This window comes from Carcharodon carcharias, chromosome 1, assembly GCF_017639515.1.
Source record: "Carcharodon carcharias isolate sCarCar2 chromosome 1, sCarCar2.pri, whole genome shotgun sequence".
NCBI classification, from domain to species: domain Eukaryota; kingdom Metazoa; phylum Chordata; class Chondrichthyes; order Lamniformes; family Lamnidae; genus Carcharodon; species Carcharodon carcharias.
In genome coordinates this window covers 106,979,170-107,001,024 of record NC_054467.1, presented here as the reverse complement: position 1 = coordinate 107,001,024, position 21,855 = coordinate 106,979,170, and the positions used below count along the sequence as shown (strand labels likewise).

Here is a 21,855-nt window from a genome sequence, read left to right as displayed (position 1 = left end):
AGATGGTTTGTTGGAAGAAAGGTGCTTTCCAAAAAGAATGGGGGGAATAAAGGCAAGAATAATGTTAAGGAAATCAAATGGGATAAAAAAAACTGGGACCCCTGAAAGATCCTGCTGCCTGCGCTGTAATATTTCCAATTCCAGGGCTAGTGATAATTGTACATGTGCCCTGCTGCACCTAGCCCCCTATAAAAATGGCAGCAGCGTATACAACTGCGCAACAGCCTGACATAGTAATACTAACAGAACAGAACCATACCTTACAGATATTGCCCCAGATACCACCATCATCATCCCTGGGTATGTCCTGACCCACCAGCAGGACAGACCCAGCAGAGGTGGCAGCACAGTGATATACAGTCAGGAGGGAGTTGCCCTGGGAGTCCTCAACATCTACTCTGGACCTCGTGAAGTCTCATGGCATCAGGGCAAACATGGACAAGGAAACCTCCTGCTGATTACCACATATCACCCCCCTCCTCCCCTCAGCTGATATGTCAGTACTTTGAGGAAGCACTGAGGGTGGCAAGGGCACAGCATGTACTCTGGGTGAGACACTTCAATACCCATCACCAAGAGTGGCTGGTAGCACCTCTACAGATTGAGCCGGCTGAGTCCCAAAGGACATAGTTGCTAGGCTGGGTCTGCGGCAAGTGGTCGGAGAACCAACAAGAGGGAAAAACATACTTGACCTCATCCTCACCAACCTGCCAGCCACAGATACATCTGACCATGACAGTATTGGTAGGAGTGACCACTGCACAGTCCTTGTGGAGACAAAGTCCCGTCTTCGCATTGAGGATACCTGCCATCATGTTGTGTGGCACTATCACCATGCTAAATGGGATAGATTTCAAACACATCTAGCAACTCAAGACTGGACATCCATGAGCTGCTGAGGGCCATCTGCAGCAGCGGCAGAATTGTATTTGACCACAATCTGTAACCTCATGGTCCAGCATATTGCCCACTCTACCATTACCACCAAACCAGGGGATCAACTCTGGTTCAACGGAGAGTGCAAGAGGCAGTCTAGGAGCTTTGCTGATTGGGCCAGTGTTTATTGCCCATTCCTAGTTGCCCCTGAGAAGGTGGTGGTGAGCTGCCTTCTTGAACTGCTGCAGTCCATGTGGTATAGATACACCCACAATGCTGTTAGGAAGGGAGTTCCAAGATTTTGACCCAGCGACAGTGAAGGAATGGCAATATATTTCCAAGTCAGGATGGTGAGTGACTTGGAGGGGAACTTCCAGGTGGTGGTGTTCCCATCTTATCTGTTGCCCTTGTCCTTCTAGATGGTAGTGGGTTTGGAAGGTGCTGTCGAAGGAACCCCGGTGAATTCCTGCAGTGCATCTTGTAGATGGTACACACTGCTGCTAATGTGCCTTGGTGGTGGAGGGAGTGAATGTTTGTGGATATGGTGCCAATCAAGCGCGCTGCTTTGTTCTGGACAGTGTCAAGTTTCTTGAGCGTTGTGGGAGCTGCACTCATCCAGGCAAGTGGGGAGTATTCCATCTCACTCCTGACTTGTGCCTTGTAGATGGTGGTCAGGCTTTGTGGAGTCAGGATATGAGTTACTCGTTGCACGATTCCTAGCGTCTGACCTGCTCTTGTAGCCAGTAATTATATGGCTAGTCCATAATTTCAATGTAGGTTTGCTGTGAATCGATTTTGCGGGGTGAAATTGCCAGGACAGGAATGCGTAATGGGATCATGGTGGTTCAGTAGCCTGTTTTACACTGCACATGATTCTCAAGAATCTTTTCCATTGACTTCAATCTTGTCCTTTTGACAACTTATCTAATATCCCACTCTATCTTGATGTTTTTTATGAGTTTTTTGAGGTATTAAAATATTGTGATAAAGTTGTGTTGCACCCTATATATTTAAAATATATTGTAGTGAGAAGCAGCAGAGATTTCAGACTTGCTGAACACAGATATAATTGTGAACCATTCAATCTTTGTCCTCTGGCCTCTTAAAAATTGTGTTGCACAGAGACATCTAAAGGGTGCAACGCTTATTACTGACAGTGAAGACCTATATTGTTCAATAATTCCACTTTGTTGCTCAGGAATCATTTGATTTTTCTATCCAATGAGATTACTGATTAAAAAGAATCCAATTACACCCCTTGTATGAAATAATTATATTAAATGTATCATGCAAAATGGAAAAGATCTTGTGCAGTTTATCTGGGTTGCAAGTATTGAATCTTTCCTCCAAATATGAATTTATTGTCACCCTGTCCATATGGTGCAATGTGCAGAACATGTTTAATGAGGGCTGAGGCAGTCACTGAAATTAGTGTCATCATATGCACAATGTTATCAATAACTAATGGGATATTTTCCAGTAAAATTAGCAATATTGCACAATGCTGTTAAAGTAAATTTCATACTTTCCTGTTTAACAGTCACAATGGGTTCATCTATTGGCCGCGCACAAACTAACACATTTATATTGTTGCTGCTCTTAATATTAATGACCCATGCTGCATATATATCAGATGATATTTGTAACCAGATGCTAACAATGGGCATTACCTTTTTACCCAGACCTTTCTGTGATTTTTTTGGTGAATTAATTAGTGAATCTTGAAAGAGGAAAAATATCATGCATGGTTGAGGGGGAAAGTTAAGGCTTGGGGGTGGTGGAAGAAGGAATAAGGGGCCCAGAAACAGAAGAATCATAAGGGCCCATGCTTTCTCTCCCTGGCCCTGCAACCCACCACCATCCCCTCCCCTTTTTTGTGAGATAACTGGCTTTATAAATAAAGATATAAAGTTCAAAAGCAAAAAAGTCATGGCAAACCATTAGAAAACACAAGGAGCCACACAAAGATAAATGTGCTCCTCACTGTTTATTTATGTGACACATCAATCATGACACAAACATAAGTTGCAAAATACCTCTGCCTCTGGGTGGTACTAAGTATAACCACTGTATACAGCCAATGCCCTTTCAGTTTCTCATTATGCTTGAGCTGAACTGAAGGAGGCAGCTGAAGAACAGTAAACAGATAAGGAGGGATCCATGCCAAGGTACCATTTTGTTGTTGTCAGTCGTTCAATGAGGGTGGAAATATATGGCCGTTGACCCAGTGTTTTACTTTTGCAAATGATGTGGGTGCCATGAAATGCCATATAAAGGAGGACATCATGTATACTTTTGGATAACCATTACTGACATACACTTCTATTGAGGGAGGCTTTAGAAAGGTGAGGAACAAGATAACTGAGATGGAGTTGAAAAAAACAGGAGCACAACACAGTAAAACAACAAGGGCTGTTTTTTTTTTTAAAAGGGATTGCAAACTTAGAGAATACAGTAAATATATATTATTTTTAATAGTATACTCCTTGTAGTTTCAGGCTGCCGTGGATAAGCACAGGTTAGAAATCAATTAAAATTGAAGATGTGGGAACACAAGGGCCATCCATAATAGTGAAAAAAGTAGAGAAGTATATGAGAAATTAAGAAAATGAAAGTGGGAGAGGAAAAGCTGAGCAGATGCGAGGAAATTTTGAAAAAAAAAATCAAAAAGGAACAATAAAATATTTTACAAGTATATCAGAGAAAGAGAACTGATTAAAATCAGGTGGGATGCTGAGGAGAGGATTCTAATTGGTGGATGATGATCAAAAAATGGTGGTGATATTTAATAAGTGCTTAGCATTGGTCTTCACTAAAGAGAAAGAGAAGTAAGTAGTTGAAATTTGAAGTGATGAGGCCTTAGAAATTATTACTGAGATAATTCTCTGGATTTCTCCCCACTGACTGCTACAGCTTTTATGAAAACCCACATGTATCTAGGGTTACTTCCACTGAATGTTATGGCAACTGTGGCAGCTGATTGGGAAAAATCCCCAAGGAAATTCCCAGCTTCCCATACTTCAGGGTTCTATTGAGTGTGAATGTATACTGGAGGGCTGGAGACCAATATAACACCCATTTTTAACAAGGCGACAGAACTAATCCAAGTAATTGTAGATTAAAAACTTAAAAACTGTGGAAGAGAACATTTCATAATTCTTAATTAAGGACAAAATTACCATGTATCTAGATAAGGAAAAAGTAGTTAGAAGTAGCCAGCACAAATTCAAAAGGAATGGTTGTACTTGATAAACCACAAATTCTTTGCAGAGGTAACAGAAATGGTTGATGGAGGAAACATAGTTGATATAATGTGCATGGATTGTAGAAAAGTAACAGGTTACAGTAACAAGGTTACTTTTTTGTTTAAAATTTCTTAATCGCCTTTAAATGTCTCCAGTAAATGTGAAATTTTTTCTTTATTCTTTCATGGATCTGGGCATTACTAGCAAGACCAGCATTTGTTGCCCATCCCTAACTGCCCTTGAACTAAGTGGCTTGCCACACTATTTCAGAAGGCAGTTAAGAGTCAACCACATTGCAGTGGGTCTGGAGTCACACATGGGCCAGACCAAGTAAGGACGGCAGGCTTCCTTCCCTAAAGGAACCAGATAGTTTTTTATAACAATCGACAATGATTTTGTGCTCACCATTACTGAGGCTAGCTTTTCAATTCCAGGTTATTAATTTAAGTTAAAGACCACCAGCTGCCATGGTAGGATTTGAACCCTCCTTTCCAGAACCTAAGCCTGGGCCCCTAGACTACAAGTCCAGTGACATTACCATTACACCTTCTTCTACCCCTAATTATTATTATAAAATATTAATGAATATGGTATTAGGAGGAGGATAGTGATTGGATTGAACATTAAAGACAGTTTTTCATGTTTGGAAGAGAGTCATGGAGTTCCTTCGGGTTCTTTTCTGAGGCTACTTCTCTTCACTGTGTATATCAGTGATTTGGATATGGACCAGAACAAGTTGTGTCAAAATTTGTAAATGACACCAAAATAGGAGGTACCATTAATTTTTTTTAGAAAATCAAAGGAAGCTGCAAAGGGATATGGATAAGATGGCATTAGGAGGTAAAATGTGGCAGATGGAATTCAATGTTAGTAGGCTCGGTGCTGTGGAAGAGCAGAAGGATTGAAGGCAGCGGTTGACAAAACATTAAATGGTGGCACCTCAGGCTGCTAAGGCCAATAAAAAAAATACAAATAGGACTCCTGAAGGTAAAGTAGCTGTTGTCTTCAGAAGCCATAAAGGAAAAAGTATTTAAAAAGTTCAATTTGACTCCCAAAATCCCAGATACTTGGGACATGAAATTAGCTGCATCCCTGAGCTTCAGTCAGTCCCTTCCTCCTGTCAGTTAGATATCATAAGTTTGAGAAAGCATCCAAGCTCACAAAATAGCTTAACAGCTTGAACCAACTTCCTACTCACCAATTGCTCCAAAAGTAACAAATCTATTTTCTCTAGGGCCGATGTACTTGTCATAGGGTCTATTTCCGTACATGTGAGCAGCACTGTTCACCAACCATGTGACATTCAGGGATACTGTGTATCGAAGGATAGAAGCCAGGAAGTATGAATTCCACAAAGTCTCACCCCAGAAGTACCAGGGGATAAAAGTTGGCATGAAGAAACACATGATTAAAACAGAAGTCTTGTAGTACCTACGAAAGAGAGCAAATCATATTTAGACAGAAATCAACAGCACAATTCTCTTAAAAGCATGATCATCAGTATGTGTACAATGTAAAAAATACTAAAACTGGTAACACTCAGGTAAACCTATCAGTGGCTGGCTAAAAAGAGCATTAACTTCCCTTTCAATGATGGTTCTTTTGGAATCTATGAGTGTTATCTGCAATATACATGTCAGTTTTGGTTACCCTATTTCAAAAGGGATATCACACTATTGGAGAAAGTTCAGTAAAGAGCTGAAAAGGTTAATAACTGATTGCTGTACCAAAGGGCTAGGGTATACCCTGAAATTTTCCAGCATACTGATGGACATTTTAAGATTATGAAGCTATGTAGAGCATTTATCTGTTGTAAACAGTGATCCAGAACCATTGAGCATAAACAAAAGTGATAAATGCCATTCAAACAGAAATGCCATGGGTTTCTTCAAGGGGTTCTCCTGATTCATCCTCATAACTTTGCCAGAAACGCCAGATAGATACAGAAATAAGGTTTCCACTCATCTTCCACCAACTGGAAGAGCCCATTCTGGAAATTCCTGGTGAATTTCTTTAGCAAAAAGCTGATCATTATTAGGAAAAAACTTCCAGTTAGAGAGATCAAATAGAAAACTTTAAGGAGTTCAATAAAGTACCAGACGAGTTCCCAGTCTCTGAATGGACTCATTGTTAATAAATTCTGACAAATGATACAGGGCAGTCTCACAGGAAAGAGATAGGTTATTGGACAGACAGGCTAGAGGTTCAGTGATCTTCTCTTGCCTGAAGTGCTTTATTTTGCTATATTGTATAATATATAATGTAATCCATTGGAAAATGTTTTTCTGCAACCTACATAAAATTCTTATTGTGCAATGTAGGGTATGTTTCTCAGACAGTATGGTATATGTACATGGTCAATAGAATTTTCCTACTTAACCTTTCCTGCAATTGTTCACCCCTACCACCCCCACCCCCCTTCCCCTTATTTTCTTCCTTGTTCATCCAGCTCTTGCTGGAGTTGGATCCAAAATTCAAATGACAACTGTCCAGTTATGGCTCAGTCCATTATTGCTTGACACAACCTGGACTTCATACAGGAAATCACAGGCAGCAATGGGAACTCAAACTGAACCTTCCCATTCAATGCCTGGGGATAGTGTGGATCCTGGCTAGGATTAAACTGACACAGACAAGAGATAAGACCTGGGATTTTCTGGTTCTGAATATTTTAGCAACAGATTAGGTACTGTACCTGCCAATTCAATACCATCTTTTATGTCATATAATCTACATATCACTAATAGTTATTAAAAATGTAAAACAAAACTTGGAAGGTGGAAAGAAGCAATCAATTCTAAAGAACAAATGTGTGTCGCTTATATTAAGGGCAGATTTGGAATATTTGTTGGAGTAGAATAGTGGGTTAAACTGATAACACACCACTGTAAATATGAATACTGTCCTGAATGTTGCAATGTATTCAACCACAGAGGACATCACATCAAAACCTGATCCTATCTTCATCCGACATCCTGACGTCCAGGAGGCAGTCACTGGATAATGATCAACAGCAGGGACCATGGCCAATTGCATTTCCTTTAACTAGATCAGGAGCATTAAAGCAAATCTTAGCATTCCAAATGGCTGGCTTAACTGAAAATAGACCCAAGATTTGAAACTGGGGCCTTCTGGATTGTATGCCTGTAACTACACCAGGGACTCTAAGGGTAAACCATTGATGCACTGACAACTTTCTTCTTGGAAAATGGTTTCAATTCATACATCATTAGCTATTACCTATTTAACATCATAACTCAGTGCAGCACAATCAAAGACAATTGTAGGGTCTATGTATCAAGGTAAAGAACTGTACACTGTCAACATGTGCAAGTTATCTGTGAAAGATGCAATGCAAATTAAGTGGCCAGACATAACTCAAGTAGAATTTACAGGCTTGTAGTCACCAGCTCACCTGGAGATCAGTTGGATTTTCATTAACAATGCATTAGAATCTAGGCACAGTTCTTTTTGTACTTCTACATGAATGTCTTGGTATTATGAAACACAAGAACACTTGTGTTACTTTGGTTATCAACCCTTTCCTTATTTCTGAGGTAAATAAGTCTTAAAAGGTGGAAAAGAAATAAATACAAGATGTGAACATGTTTCTTAATGCCTCTGACAGCTGTAGCCCACACGATTTGATGGAAATGATAAAGTGGTTCAATGTGCATACCTTGAAAACCACTGACATTTCAAATCATGGCCAACTATATCTGAAACAATCTATAAACAAACAATATGACACTATTCTCTTGCCATGCCTCACTCATTGTCACGAAACTATCATATTTTTCAAATTATTGTAGGCTTATGGGTGAGTGTGGATGGTTCTGTGTAACTAATTTAATTAGGTTAGAGGCGCTTAGACTACAAGGCTGAAATTATCAAAAGAGTTGGTGTAAAGCAGACTTTTGAAATATAAATGGATAAGCTGGGATGAAGGTTCCACAGATAGAGTGTGAATGAAATTTGCATTTTTAGATAAGAAGTGGTTGTTCAATTTTCAAAGGGATGGCATTATGTTTACAACTAACGGGATAAGTGAGGCAAAGCAATGCGTTTATTTTTCCCCAAAAGTGCTGACCAAAATGATGACATGAAATATTTTTATGTAATGGGAAAGGTAAATTTCTAAAGACACATAGAACAATGGAATTTTACACATTAAAAAGAGAGAAACATGTGTAAAGAAGGGTGGAAGGTTACATGGGAGTGTGGCAATGTAAAATCTTGAAAGGTACACTGGGTGAAACAGCCTTGAAGAAAGCCTCTAGCCACTCTGCAGAAGAAGTGCTGTTCCAGTAACTAAAGTTGTGTTAAGTGGCTGCTTGTGTTAACCTTGCTGGATTACCTATTTAAATTTTATTTTGGAACTGTTGCCTTAAAGGGCTATGTAGTTGGGAGTCAGGTTAATTAGGAATTTTTGGATTTGTTATAATATCAAGTAAGTGTAATCTTATATATCTGTTTGAATTCTTTTCTTTTGTTAATAAATGTTTTAATTTAATTTTAAAAATCACTAAAGGTGTTAGTGGACTCATTACTTCTGAATTCAATGCACAAATCTTCTTATAATAAATACAAATTGCAAAACCGTTGTGATAGCATGGCCAAGTTTCCTGCGTGAATTTGGTCCAACGGCACATACCACCTGCTGCATCATAACACTCATAACTGAAAGGGTAGTCTCCCACCCCCCAACTCAAAAATACATGCTTAACATCGATTTGACTCCTAGACCTACAGACAAATATTGAAAAATTTGGTGAATTAATAAAAACTGGAACCTGACCTTGGGCATTAGAATCTATAATTTTTAAAAAAACTGATACCAAAGTGTAACAAAAACATGACAACTTTAAGATTTTGTAGAAAGGAAGTGCATGCAGAAGTAATGCCTTTAATATATCATAGATCAGGAAAGAGGAGTGAGACATGATTGGTGTGAATGGGAGCAATTTTAACTGCGGGAAACAGTCTAAAACGAGTGGTACTGAATTAGTGATACACCACACCTGATTTTCCTTTCAATCGAAGAGAATTCAGGCAGGGCTAATAATTAGCAACCAATTCGATATTGACCATTTTACACTATGCGCCAAAGTTATTCCTGATATCTCCAATTGAAGAGCTAGGACCAGTTCAGGTGGGATGGCTCAAAGACCTCCCCCTGTGCTGTAATATCTCTGATTCTTACTTGTTGACCCTTTGGGCTCCAAGCAGCACTAGTTAAAAGGAATCTGAATATTCTGCCTGCTGGTGTGAGCGATGGCATTACCCTTCATTATAAAGCAAGCATTACATCAGGTCTACTATCTGAGTGCATTGTAGCACACTTCTTGTTAAGGTATTGCTGTCAGATTCCACACCTTTCCATCTCCTGGCAGTTGTTGCTCTTCTGTGCAGTTTCTGCAAAAAAAATCAGCATTGCTATCAAGACTAATTTAGTAGGTTTTTAGTGGTAAAGTCACTTCCTCTGAACCATATAGTGTAGGAATGTCTCACATTCAGTCTCCAGTTTGTGCTGGTTTTCTAATCCAAATCAGGACAACATAGGGTCCTACCAGTCTGAAACAGTGCTCCTGGACAGGCAATGCCTGAGGGATTATAAGAACTTAATAAAAAGGAGCAGGAGAAGACAATATGGCCTATCGAGCCTGCTCCACAATTTGATATGATAATGGCTGATCTTGGGCTTCAACTCCACTTTCCCACCCACTCCCCATATCACTTGGATCCCTAAGAGACCAAAAATCTCTCTATCTCAGCCTTAAATATATTCAAAGATGACGTATCCATGACCCCCTGGGAAAGAGAATTCAAAAGATTTATAACCCTTTGAGCGAAGAAATTGCTCACTTTGTCCGAAATGATCGGCTCCTCATCCTGAAACTTAACCCCCTTGTTTTAGATTCCCCAGCCAGGGGAAATATTCTCTATCTTACCTTGCCCCTTCATAAGGTTGAATGTTTCAAAGATATCACCTCTCATTCTTCCAAATTTCAGAGATTATAGACTCAATTTACTCAGCATCTCATCCCAGGGACCAACCTAGTGAACTTTCACTGTACTGCCACCAATGCAAATCATCACTTGGTAGTGTTAGGAAATAGAGACAGTTTAAGTAAGTTATATTTGTGTTTGTGAGTGTTAGGTATGAGTTTTAGCTTTAATGTTTAAGTTTGATTTGTATTTCTGTATGCGTGTGTTAAGAAAAGGTCAAGTGAGTTTTAGTTTCACTTTAAAAGGTTCCTACATCTCTCATGAGTTTTATGACACCTAAAGAGAAGTCAAGTAAACAAGAGTTGAAAAAACTGTGCTGTTGCCTAGCAACAGGGGTCCAGGGAGGCAGGCCCCACCCACCCACACAGAAAAAATAAAAAAAAATTGCAGTTTTGAGTTCAGTTGGAAGAAGGTGCCAGGACAGGCAGGACATGAAAAGGGACATCTAGCAGGTTCTAAAGCTAAAGAAGAAAGTCCCCAAATCCAGGGGAGTAGAACAGGAGAAAATCCCAAGCAGACCTCCTAGTCAAAGGAAGGACAGGAACTTGCAAACGGTCTTGTTAAGTGAAGTTAAGAGTGAGGAGCAGAGAAAGGCTCCAAGCTTCAAGTTAAAGACTTGAATGCTGCAGTAAGCAGTTTTAAAGCGATATAAAGGTTTGTGAGAAGCCAGAAGGTCCAAAGAGACAGGTGAAGGTCTGTAGCTCTTTATTGTGGGTAAGTGAAGCAGTGGTATACTGTTGATGGCTGAGTCAGTGAGAGAGAGTGCATGGAAGAAAGCTTGAATGCACGTGGTGATTCAGAGGAGAGGAACATCGGAAGGAGAGTTTGAAACCCTGGAGGTGAACCCTTGCGGAAGGCATCTGAAAGAAACCATTGGCTTGGGAGAAGATTCTAAAGCCAGTCCTTGGAGAGTAGAGTTTGGAAACCCTCGTGTGAAAGATGGAGTTCAGTGGCTCACGGTGTGATAAGCGTCTGGGGGCAGGAGAGCGGGGTATGAGGAGAGATCCATAGCATCTGTCTGAGGTGGCATCTATCACTTGGTTTCAGTGCAGTGTCTCTGACTACAGGTTGCCTAATGGTTTACATGGACTGTATACTTACTGTGGGCATTAGAGTATAAGATAGCTTTTGTAACTTGTGTTATCCTTACAAATTTGTTTATATCGCTAAAGGTATAGTTACGGATGAAGGAGTATTGCAATATAGTTAATCTTTTGTTTAATAAATGTTTAATTCTTTTGTTAAAAATTCATCAGCTGAATCCTGTGACTCTGTTCAGTAGCTACTCTCCACACATCTAAACAAAAGAATAAAAGTTTAAAATCTATCAAGCAGGGCTCCCCCCTGGGGTCAGGCTTGTACAGTTGTAACATCAACTGGGATCATAACAGTAGTACAGAACTTAAGTATTGTTGAAAAAAAAAGAGACATGCTGTCAAAGTTTTTCATCTTGCACTCATCGACCTATCAGAGCTGACTTGCAAACCAATAGCATCCCTTTTTTCATGCAATATAAGCTGTTGTACCCTTTGAAATTTGGCATTCGTGTCTGTTCTGATGAGTACAAGGCATAAAGCTTTGACAGCATGACTCTTTTGTTCAGCAATACTCCAATGCAAGTACATCCTTCCTTAAATATGGAGACCAAAATTGCACACAGTATTCCAGTTGCGGTCTCACTAAAGCCCTGTACAACTGTAGCAGGGCTTCTTTACTCTTGTACTCCAATCCCCTTGCAATAAAGGACAACATGCTTTCCTAATTGCTTGCTGTACTTGCATATTATCTTTCTTTGTTCCTTGTATGAGTACGAGAGTCTCTCCCAACATCAACATTTACAAGGTTCGTGCCTCTTAAAAGTATTCTGCTTTTCTATTCTTACAACCAAAGTGAATAACCTCACATTTCCTCATGTTATACTCCATCTGCCACCTTGTTGCCCATCATTTAACCTGTCTATGTCTCCTGAAGCCTTCTTGTGTCCTCCTCACAGCTTGCACTCCCAGCTAACTTTGTATCGGCAGCAAACTTAGATGCATTACTCTCTGTTGCTTCACCTAAGTCATTAATGTAGATTGTAAATATCTGAGGCCGCACAACTGATTCCTGTTGTATTCCAGAGGTCACAGCCTGCCAACTGGAAAATGGCCCATTTATGGCCACTTTCTGCATCCTGACAATTAACCAATCTTTTATCCATGCTAAAAAAAAATCACACCCAACTCCATGAGTCCTTCTGTTGTGTACCAACCTTTTGTGTGGCAGCTTATAGAATGCGTTTTGGAAACCCAAGTATACTGCCTCTACTGGCTCCCCTTAAATCTACTGTACTAGTTAGATCCTCAAAAAACTCTTAATATATTTGTCAAATAGGATTTCCCTTACTTAAAACCAGGTTGACTTGTTCTAATGCTACTTTGCTTTTCTAAGTGCATTATTAAGACTTCCTTAATAATTGATTTTGGCACTTTTCCGATGACTGATGTCAGGCTAACTGGTCTGTAGTTCCCTGTTTTCTCTCTCCCTCCTTTCTTGAATAACGGTGTTTCATTTGTTTCCTTGATTAGTGGTGTCCCAACGTTGGTCTTCTATCAGCAGATAGGTACAAACAGATCAAAAGAGATGATTTGGTGCCAATTCTGGAGAAGAAAGGAAAGGGGAAAGATTGGAGGGGAAAAGAAGTCTGGTTTTGCTCCCTATGAAAACACAGGGTGAAGATTTGCTTTGATGTTATGTTTTAAAAGGTGATGATTTTGTTGTATATTGTTGCAGTTTGTATCTCTCCCTAATGTTACGACATGTAAAAAAGGGACTACTATTAATTGCTTCTTAAATAAGGCTAAATTTCAACTTCATCATAGAGATTTCTATGCATTAATTTTGTTTTTAAATCTATAATGCAGTGGCATTATTCAACCCCTGTCATATTATATCAGCTGTAGGAAGAGATATAGTCACATCTGTCATTGTCCACGTACAGCCTAGGAAACGGGGGTCAGAGTATGGGTGAGTTTATCAGCCCAGCTGTCATATACTCAGACGAACTATGTTAACACTTATGCAAATAGTTTGATTTTAATCTATTTAAATTATTTCTTGATTCATTTAGCCTTTTGAATACAGATTGGTTAATTATCTATTGGCAGCTTGTTGATAGTGACTTAACAATATTAAGGACTTTACCATTAGCAATGCCAAGTAAGTAACACTACTCCTTAGATGAGGACAGGGAAATATTTTTTAAGCCCATGCTTCAAACAATGGGAACAATCTTTTAAAAAAATGTTACCTTTTAATCTTATTGGAATGAAGCCTCCAAAAAAAAAACATTTCTATTAATGATGAGCAATGGTGAACATGTATTGCAAACTATTCCTAAGCTTTTATCCCACTCTGTAGTGCTTACTTTCTCTGGAACACAACAACAGGGTCAGCAAGGAGATCGCTAACATCCAGCTTCTTTCCTTTCTCCGCCACATCCGGATGTTTCCGAAGAAACAGCCAGCCGATATGAGAAAAGAAGAATCCACGGGTAGCATTGTGGGGGTCGGCGTTGGACTCAGAGTATTTGTGATGTACCCGGTGATCCCGGCACCATTCGTAGATGTCGTTCTGTGAGGAGACAGGTGCAAAAAGGTTAAGAGAGAGCTGACTATTAAATCATTTTACGAATAATCCTATATCTCCTGATCTAGTTCATTTTACAAACAGTGTAACTCTAACAAACCCATTATCAGCCCAAGTGGAGATGTAGGTCTGACATAACAAGGGTTGTCAATAATCGAGTGATTAAATCCCTTCTGAGCCAAATATCATGTTCGCCAGAATGACTCCCTGCACAATCAAGTACCTTGCATCTGACTTAGCTGATTGGGCCAATCACTTGGCAACTCAGAGCCCCAGAATCTTTCCTTACATCCCATAAAAACACAGCCAAGCTAGTATCTCTGGGATATGGATTATTATTGTTCCCATGTTCTCAAACAACACAGAAAGGCTGAGAGAAAGATCTTGACCGAACCTTCCATTTATTAGGTAAGACTTGCAGGATTCACCTGCAACATATTAAAAGGTCAAATTAAAATCAGACTTTGGCCATTCCATTGCCCAACAACTGCAAAAAACAGGACTTGAAAGCATGTACAAAATGCTCCGGAGACTGTTAAGGAGGCTGTAATCATCTATATTGTTTATTGAAAAAATTGTGCAAAGGAGACAATTGAGCCAGACCCAATGAATTGCTTGCTCCTGATAATGGTCTCTTGACATTTCATCCTAACTGCAATCTTATACACTGTTCCACTGAGGTGGTGACAACTAATATACCCGTCACTCAGTCGATGTTGGTCAAGGCAGGGAGAGATGGTGGTACAGTGGTAATGTCACTGGTCTGGAAATCCAGACATCCAGGCTAATGTTCTGGAGATATGGGTTTGAATCCCACTGTGGCAACTGATAGAATTTAAATTCAATTAATAAATCTGGAATTAAAAGCTAATCTTGGTAATAGTGACTGTGAAACCTTTGTCAATTATCGTAAAAACCCATCTGGCTCACTAATGCCCTTTAGGAAAGGAAATCAGCCGTCCTTACCTGGTCTGGCCGACATGTGACTCCAGACCCACAGCAATGTGATTGAATCTTAAATGCCCTCTGAAATGGCCTAGCAAGCCACTCAGTTCAGGTGTATCAAAGCACTACGAAGTCTAAAAGGAATGAAACCAGACGGACCATCTGACAAGACTCTGGAAACAATAATGACAAACCCAGCCCTGCTGACCCTGCAAAGTCCCCTTTACTAACATCTGGGGGCTTGTGCCAAAATTGAGAGAGCTGTACCACAGACTAGTCAAGCAACAGCCTGACATTGTCTGCAAGGTATGATTCGGTGAGTATGACTATGTCCCAGACACCATCATCACCATCCCTGAGTACGTCCTGTCCCAACAGCTAGACATGCATCAGAGGCGGCAGCATGGTGGTATACAGTTGGGAGGGAGTTGCACTGGGAGTCCTCAACAGTAACTCCAGACCCCATAATGTCTCATGGCATCAGGTCAAATGTGGGCAAAGAAATCTCCCCAGCGCCACCTACAGCAACCAACCCCCTCCAATCCCAACCACCTTCACCCGATGAATCAGAACTCCTCAATGTGAAACACCAATTGAAAGAAACAGAGGGTGGCAAAGGCAGAGAATGTCCTCTGGGTGGGGGACTTCAATGTCCATCACCAAGAGTGGATCAGTAGGACCACTACTGACCAAGCTGGCTGAGTCCTAACTGATAAAGCTGCTGGACTGGGTCTGTGGCAGGTGGTGAGGGAATCAACAAGAGGGGAAAAACCTACTTGACCTTGTCCTCACCAACCTGCCTGCCGCAGATGCATCTGTCCATGACAGTATTGGTAACAGTGACCACTGCACAGTCCTTGTGGAGATGAAGTTCCATGTTCACATTCAGGATACCCTCCTTGTATTGTATGGCACTACCACCATGCTAGATGGCATAGATTTCAAACAGATTTAGCAACTCAAAACTGGGCATTCATTAGCACTGTAGACCATCAGTAGTCGCAGAATAGAATACAACCACAATCTGTAACAACATGGCCTGCATATTCCCGTACTCTACCATTACCATCAAGCCAGGGGATCCAGCTTGGTTCAATGAAGAGTGCAGGAGACCATGCCCAGGAGCAGCACCAGGCATGCTTAAAAATGAGGCGTCAGTCTGGTGAAGCTATAAAACATGACTACTTGGATGCTAGAGAGCAGAAGCAGCCATGTGATAAACAGAGCTAAGTGATCCCACAATCAACAGATCAGATATTATCTCTGCAGACCTACCACATCCAGTCGCGAATGGTGCTGGAGAATTAAACAACTAACAAGAGGAGGAGGCTCCATAAATGTCCCCATCCTCAAAGATGGGGGAGCCCAGCATATCAGTGCAAAGGACAAAGTTGAAGCATTTGCAATCATTTTCAACCAGGGGTGGTGGGTGGATGATCCATCTCAGCCTCCTCCTGAGGTCCCCAGCATCACAGATGCCAGTCTTCAGCCAATCTGATTCACTACATCTGATATCAAGAAACAGCTGAAAGCACTGGATACTGCAAATGCAATGGGTCCTGACAACATTCTGGCGATAGTACTGAAGACTTGTGCTCCAGAACTTGCCACGCCCCTAGCCAAGCTGTTCCAGTGCAGCCAAAACAAAAATAAAATAAAAATACTGGCATCCAACCAGCAATGTGGAAAATTGCCCAGGTATGTCCTGTCCACAAGAAGCAGGACAAATCCAACCCAGCCAATTACCACCCTATTATTCTACTCTTGATCAGCAAAGTGTTGGTAGTGGTCTCAAACTGTGCTTGATCAGCAATAACCTGCTCACTGATGCTCAATTTGGCTTCTGCCAGGGCCACTCAGCTCGTTACACCTCTTTACAGCCTTGGTCCAAACATGGACAAAAGTACTGAACTCCAGAAGTGAGGTGAGAATAACTGCCCTTGATATCAAGGCCACATTTGACTGAGTGAGGCATCAAAGAGCCCTAGAAAAACTGTAGTCAATGGGTCAGAGGGAAAACTCTCGGCTGGTTGGAGTCATATCTAGCACAAAGGAAGATAGTTGTAGTTTTTGGAGGTCAATCATCTCAGCCCTGGGACATCACTGCAGGAGTTCCTCAGGGTAGTGTCCTAGGCCCAACCTCCTTCAGCTGGCTCATCAATGGCCTTCCTTCCAACATAAGGTCAGAAATAGAGATGTTCATTGATGATTGCAGTGTTCAGTCCTATCTCTAACTCCTCAGCTACTGTAGCAGTCCATGTCTATATGCAGCAAGACCAGGACAATATTCAGGCTTACGCTGATAAGTGGCAAATAACATTCATGCCACGCAAATGCCAGGCAATGACCATCTCCAACAAGAAAGAATCTAACCATCTTCCCATGACATTCAATGGCATTATTATTTACCAGAAACCAAACTGGATGAGCCATATAAATATTGTGGCTACAAGGGCAGGTCAAAGGCTGGGAATTCTGCACTGAGTAACTCATTTCCCTACTCCCCAAAGCCTGTCCACCTCTATAAGGCACAAGACAGGAGTGGGATGGAATACTCTCCACTTGCCTGGATGAGTGCAGTTCAAACAACACACAAAAAATTCAACACCATCCAGTACAAAGCAGCCGGCTTGATTGGCACGCTATCCACCACCTTAAATATTCACTCACTGCACTTTCAACGCACAGCAGCAACAAAGTGTACCATCTACAAGATGCACTGCAGTAATTCACCAAGGCTCCTTCGACAGCACATGACCTCTACTATCTAGAAGGACAGGTCAGCAGATGCATGGGAACACCACCACCTGCAAGTTCCCCTCCAAGCCACACACCATCCTGACATGCAAATATATTGCTGTTTTTTCACTGTCACTGAGTCAAAATCCTGGAACTCCCTACCTAACAGCACTGTGGATAGTCCTACAACACATGGACTGCAGCGGTTCAAGAAGGCAGCTCACCACCACATTCTCAAAGGTAATGGGGACGGACAATAAATGCTGGTCTAGCCAACGACACCCACATACAGTGAATGAATAAAAACAAAAAAGCCACTATAGAAAGCAGCCCAAGCATTCTTACTGAAGCTGAGTCAGGCGACAGTGCCGCAATCTGGGTTACTTCTTTGGCTTGGTGCCAGTAGTTGGTCAGCACAGGATCACCCACCATCCACATAGCCCAGACGCTGGGTGACAGCAATACGCACTAAACTAGGTGCCTGTAGCAGTTTTGAAAGCTATGTTGATGCAGCCAAAAATAATCTGATTGTCAGCACTACAGATAAACAGTCCTAGCAGTAAAAAAATTATACCCTTCATCAGAACCAGTCCCTATCTTCTCTACATGAGATTTGCTCCCCATCATTATGTATAATTGTGTAAGGTACACTGCCCATGTCTACTGACGATATACAAATATGATATAAAAAGCAAGCATGCAGGTGCAGCAAGCAGTTAAGAAGACAAATGGTATGTTGGCCTTCATTGCGAGATGACTTGAGTACAGGAGCAAGGATATCCTACTGCAGCTATACAGGGCCTTGGTGAGACCACACCATGAGTAGTGTGTGCAGTTTTGGTCTCCTTACCTAAGAAAGGATATACTTGCCATAGAGGGAGAGCAGTGAAGGTACAAATGCCTGATTCCTGGGATGGCAGGATTGTCGTATGTAGAGAGATTGGGCCGATTAGGCCTGTATTCACTGGAGTTTAGAAGAATGAGAGGGGATCTCATTGAAGCGTATAAAATTCTGACAGGTCTGGACAGGCTGGATGCAGGGATGTTTCCTCTGGCTGGATGTCTAGAACAAGGGGGTCACAGACTCAGGATATAGGGTAGGCCATTTAGGACTGAGATGAGGATAAACTTCTTCACTCAGGGTGGTGAACCTATAGAATTCTCTACTACTGAAGACTATAGAGGCCAAGTCACTGAACATATTTAAGAAGGAAATAGATATATTTCCGGGGTCTAAATGTGTCAAGGGGTATGGGGAGAGCATGGGAGTACAGCATTGTGATAGAATATCAGCCGTGATCATTTTGAATTTTCTATGTTTCTTTAAACAACAGGTGTAATGAATATAAAAATGTATTTTAAGAAAACAATGACTTAACTTCAAAGTTATGCCTTGTAGAATCTTCAAGGAATAATACATTATCATATAATCCTTTTATGGTGAAGATTTCCTACAAGCATAACATCAATGTCAATGAAAATTAATATCAGAGGAGATGTACAACGGACTGCTGATTCGCTATTGCCCATTTTACACTAGTGCACAGTCAAAATGATCTGCAGTCTGTGCTGGAGTTGCAACGCAACTGCGATGCAAGGAAAGTTTGTTTCCTCCCAGTTCAGAACACTGTGATGTCAACTATGCTGCTGCAAGGGGTCCCATTCAAGTGTTATAGAACCATAGAATGATTATAACATAGAAGGAAATCATCCAACCCATCTAGTCCATGCTGGCTCCCTGCAAGATCAAATCTGCCCTTTCTCCACAGCACAGCAATTTTTTTTCCCCCCTTCAGGTATTTATCAAGTTCCCTTTTGAAAACCACAATTGAATCTACCTCCACCACACTTTCAAGCAGTGCATTTCAGATTTCTAAAAATGGAACAATTGGAAATATTAAAGAGCTGGCTTCATATTACTTTCAATTTCAGTGACAAATAAAGTTTGTTCAAATTCTAGCAATACAGTATAGCCATTGCCTTTCAATTCATAAAAACAGAAGAGGAACTGAAAAAGAACCAGTAAGAATCAGAACCTTCTGCAGAATAAAACATAAGCTTACCCTATGTTGAATCCAGCCCCACTAATTCAATCTACTGAAGGAAAGTTCTTGAAAAATTTCTCTCTCACTCCCAAGGGTAATCATGTAAAACTCCAAAACATTTACCTCAGCTTATGCCTTCATTATTCAACTCTGATTGGCTCTTTTCCAGATGACACCCCTATAGTCACAGCAGCACAGGAATCATAGTCCATGGAGTATCTAATTATGTCTATAATCAACAACCCCTTTCCTAAACAGGCGTAATTTATTCAGCATATTAAGCATAGAACTCTAGCTTCACACTGGTATGTTCGAACGTTTTCTTTCAGTGATCATACCTAAATTTCTGAGCTGTTATATATTTCACCAATTGGAAGTTAACAGCCCAATTAAAACTGTAGAAAACGGAATTTCACACAAACATGTTAAGCATTAATTAAAATGCACAATGCAATTTCACCCAATGGATCTTATACCCCATGCCTTCTACATCCTTTACCACCAGCCATGGATTTTGCTTCCTTTTATTCTTCTTCAGTATTGCTTCTGTCCACTGTGTACAGCTTCAGATTACACATCGTAATAGTCAGTTATTTTTCCAATTGCTATGATTTGAAATGAAATTGCTATATTAGGGAGGAGCTTGGATACTTGTCACTGACATTTGTTCAGGAGTAATAAATATGGGACTATTTTGCTGCTGTTCTTTTGTCTGCCATTGTTACTGGCTGACCCTGTCTGTTAAACGGACAATCACCAGAAGTTGCCACAATTCAATAACATATGCTTACAGAGGCTGTCCACAGCTTCAGAATTTATTTCCAAATGATTCTCTATGTGAAAAGCGGATACAAGCCAAAACATCACACTCGATATGGTTGTCACAGATATCAGTAAAAGCAGCGCTTGACGGTGACCATGTTTGCAGTAAGATATATACTGCTTTGCCCTTATATTAATTTCTCTTGGCCAAATAGCCTCAGGAACCACCGTTCCTGATTAGCTTTGTTGGTGGCATGTCCAAGTGTGTCTCTTGCTCTGTAAAAGCCAGAAAATAACTCAAGACAGTTCTAAAAATACATAGGAACTCCCAAAACAACGCATACTTAACATTTTCAATACTTTGCCTTTACATTTTTCATGCTCTGACATGCTGTTGCAGAGTGATTTTAGTTACAACTACCTAGAATGTCATCAAAGTGAGTAGAAGAAATTGTATCTGCCTGCAGAGGAAGTTACACAGCTTTCCTGGAGCTGTTCATTTACATTTCCAGCAGTGTAAAGACCATGTAAAACATATATAAGCTGCTCAACTACCTGGAAATGTCTGTGTAATCTTAAAAAAAACAATTCAGCCTGATCTCTTCAGAAGCAGATTGGAGGACATAAGGAGTCAGACAGCAACAGTGTTTAGCTTCTCTGCATTTAACAATATTTTTTATTATATTTCTACTGAATTATGATCACTCAAGGATCATCTGGACCCAGAGGCCAGCAGGACATCACATCAAGCCAGAGAAGAAGAACATTGTGCTTCATTCAGTCAGACCTCCAAACCCTCCTGGAAGACACAACGGTGACCATGTTTGCAGTAGATATATACTGCTTTGCCCTTATATTAATTTCTCTTGGCCAAACAGCCTCAGGAACCACCGTAGGTACCAAGTCACCCAGAATAGTCACTTATGCAAGTGCCAACTCCTTTATCAATACCATCACACACACCCTTAGAGCTACATAATAGTGCCATAAAAATTGCTCCATATCCTCAGCAGAGCAAGCAAGAGCAAGGAAGCCCCTCTTCCTTTTATTCCTTCCCCACCCTCAGTACCAATATTATTCACTCTCAAATCAATAATTCTACAACTCTCCAGTTAAGGGAGTAGGGATGGTGTGGGGAGGCGGGTCTCTAAATCAGCATCTTGCACTATCCAATATCCCTCAGAGCAATTACAACAACCCCAAAATCTCTCCATCTCAATTGGCAAACATTCCTCAACTATTAACTTCATACTCATTTGCTTCTGCTCACAGAACAAAATGACACACAATGCTGACCAAAAGCTGGCCAATTCTGAGGTCCTGGGAGATACTGAGAAATGGTAAAGTGTAAGTGATACTCCATTAATTGAATATATGTGAAGGAGCCAAAATAACAACTGCTATGAGTTGCGCATAGCAGACAGCTGGTAGTAAACGAACATTAAGAGAACCTAGGATATGATAGTCTGAACTAGATGTAAAATCTTTCCGGCAATTTATGTGGAAAACATTCACTTTAACACCTACCTCAGCTTGCTTTAATTCAGTTCTGGTTCCAAATTTGGATTGTTTTGCTTGCAGCAAGCTGAATAGTTGAAACTGCAGCT

The 21,855-nt window shown here is 40.8% G+C and overlaps 1 protein-coding gene across 1 annotated transcript in view; it reads right to left on the bottom strand.

The window, feature by feature from the left end:
* The window catches only part of LOC121277595 (stearoyl-CoA desaturase 5-like), a 72,511-nt gene that overhangs the window by 6,156 nt on the left and 44,500 nt on the right, over positions 1–21,855 (bottom strand). Inside the window, exons 3-4 of the mRNA XM_041187125.1 lie at positions 13,537–13,742; positions 5,320–5,552 (exon numbers count right to left, since the gene is read on the bottom strand). Coding sequence (XP_041043059.1) covers positions 5,320–5,552; positions 13,537–13,742 — 439 coding nt within the window. The remainder of the gene's footprint in view (positions 1–5,319; positions 5,553–13,536; positions 13,743–21,855) is intronic.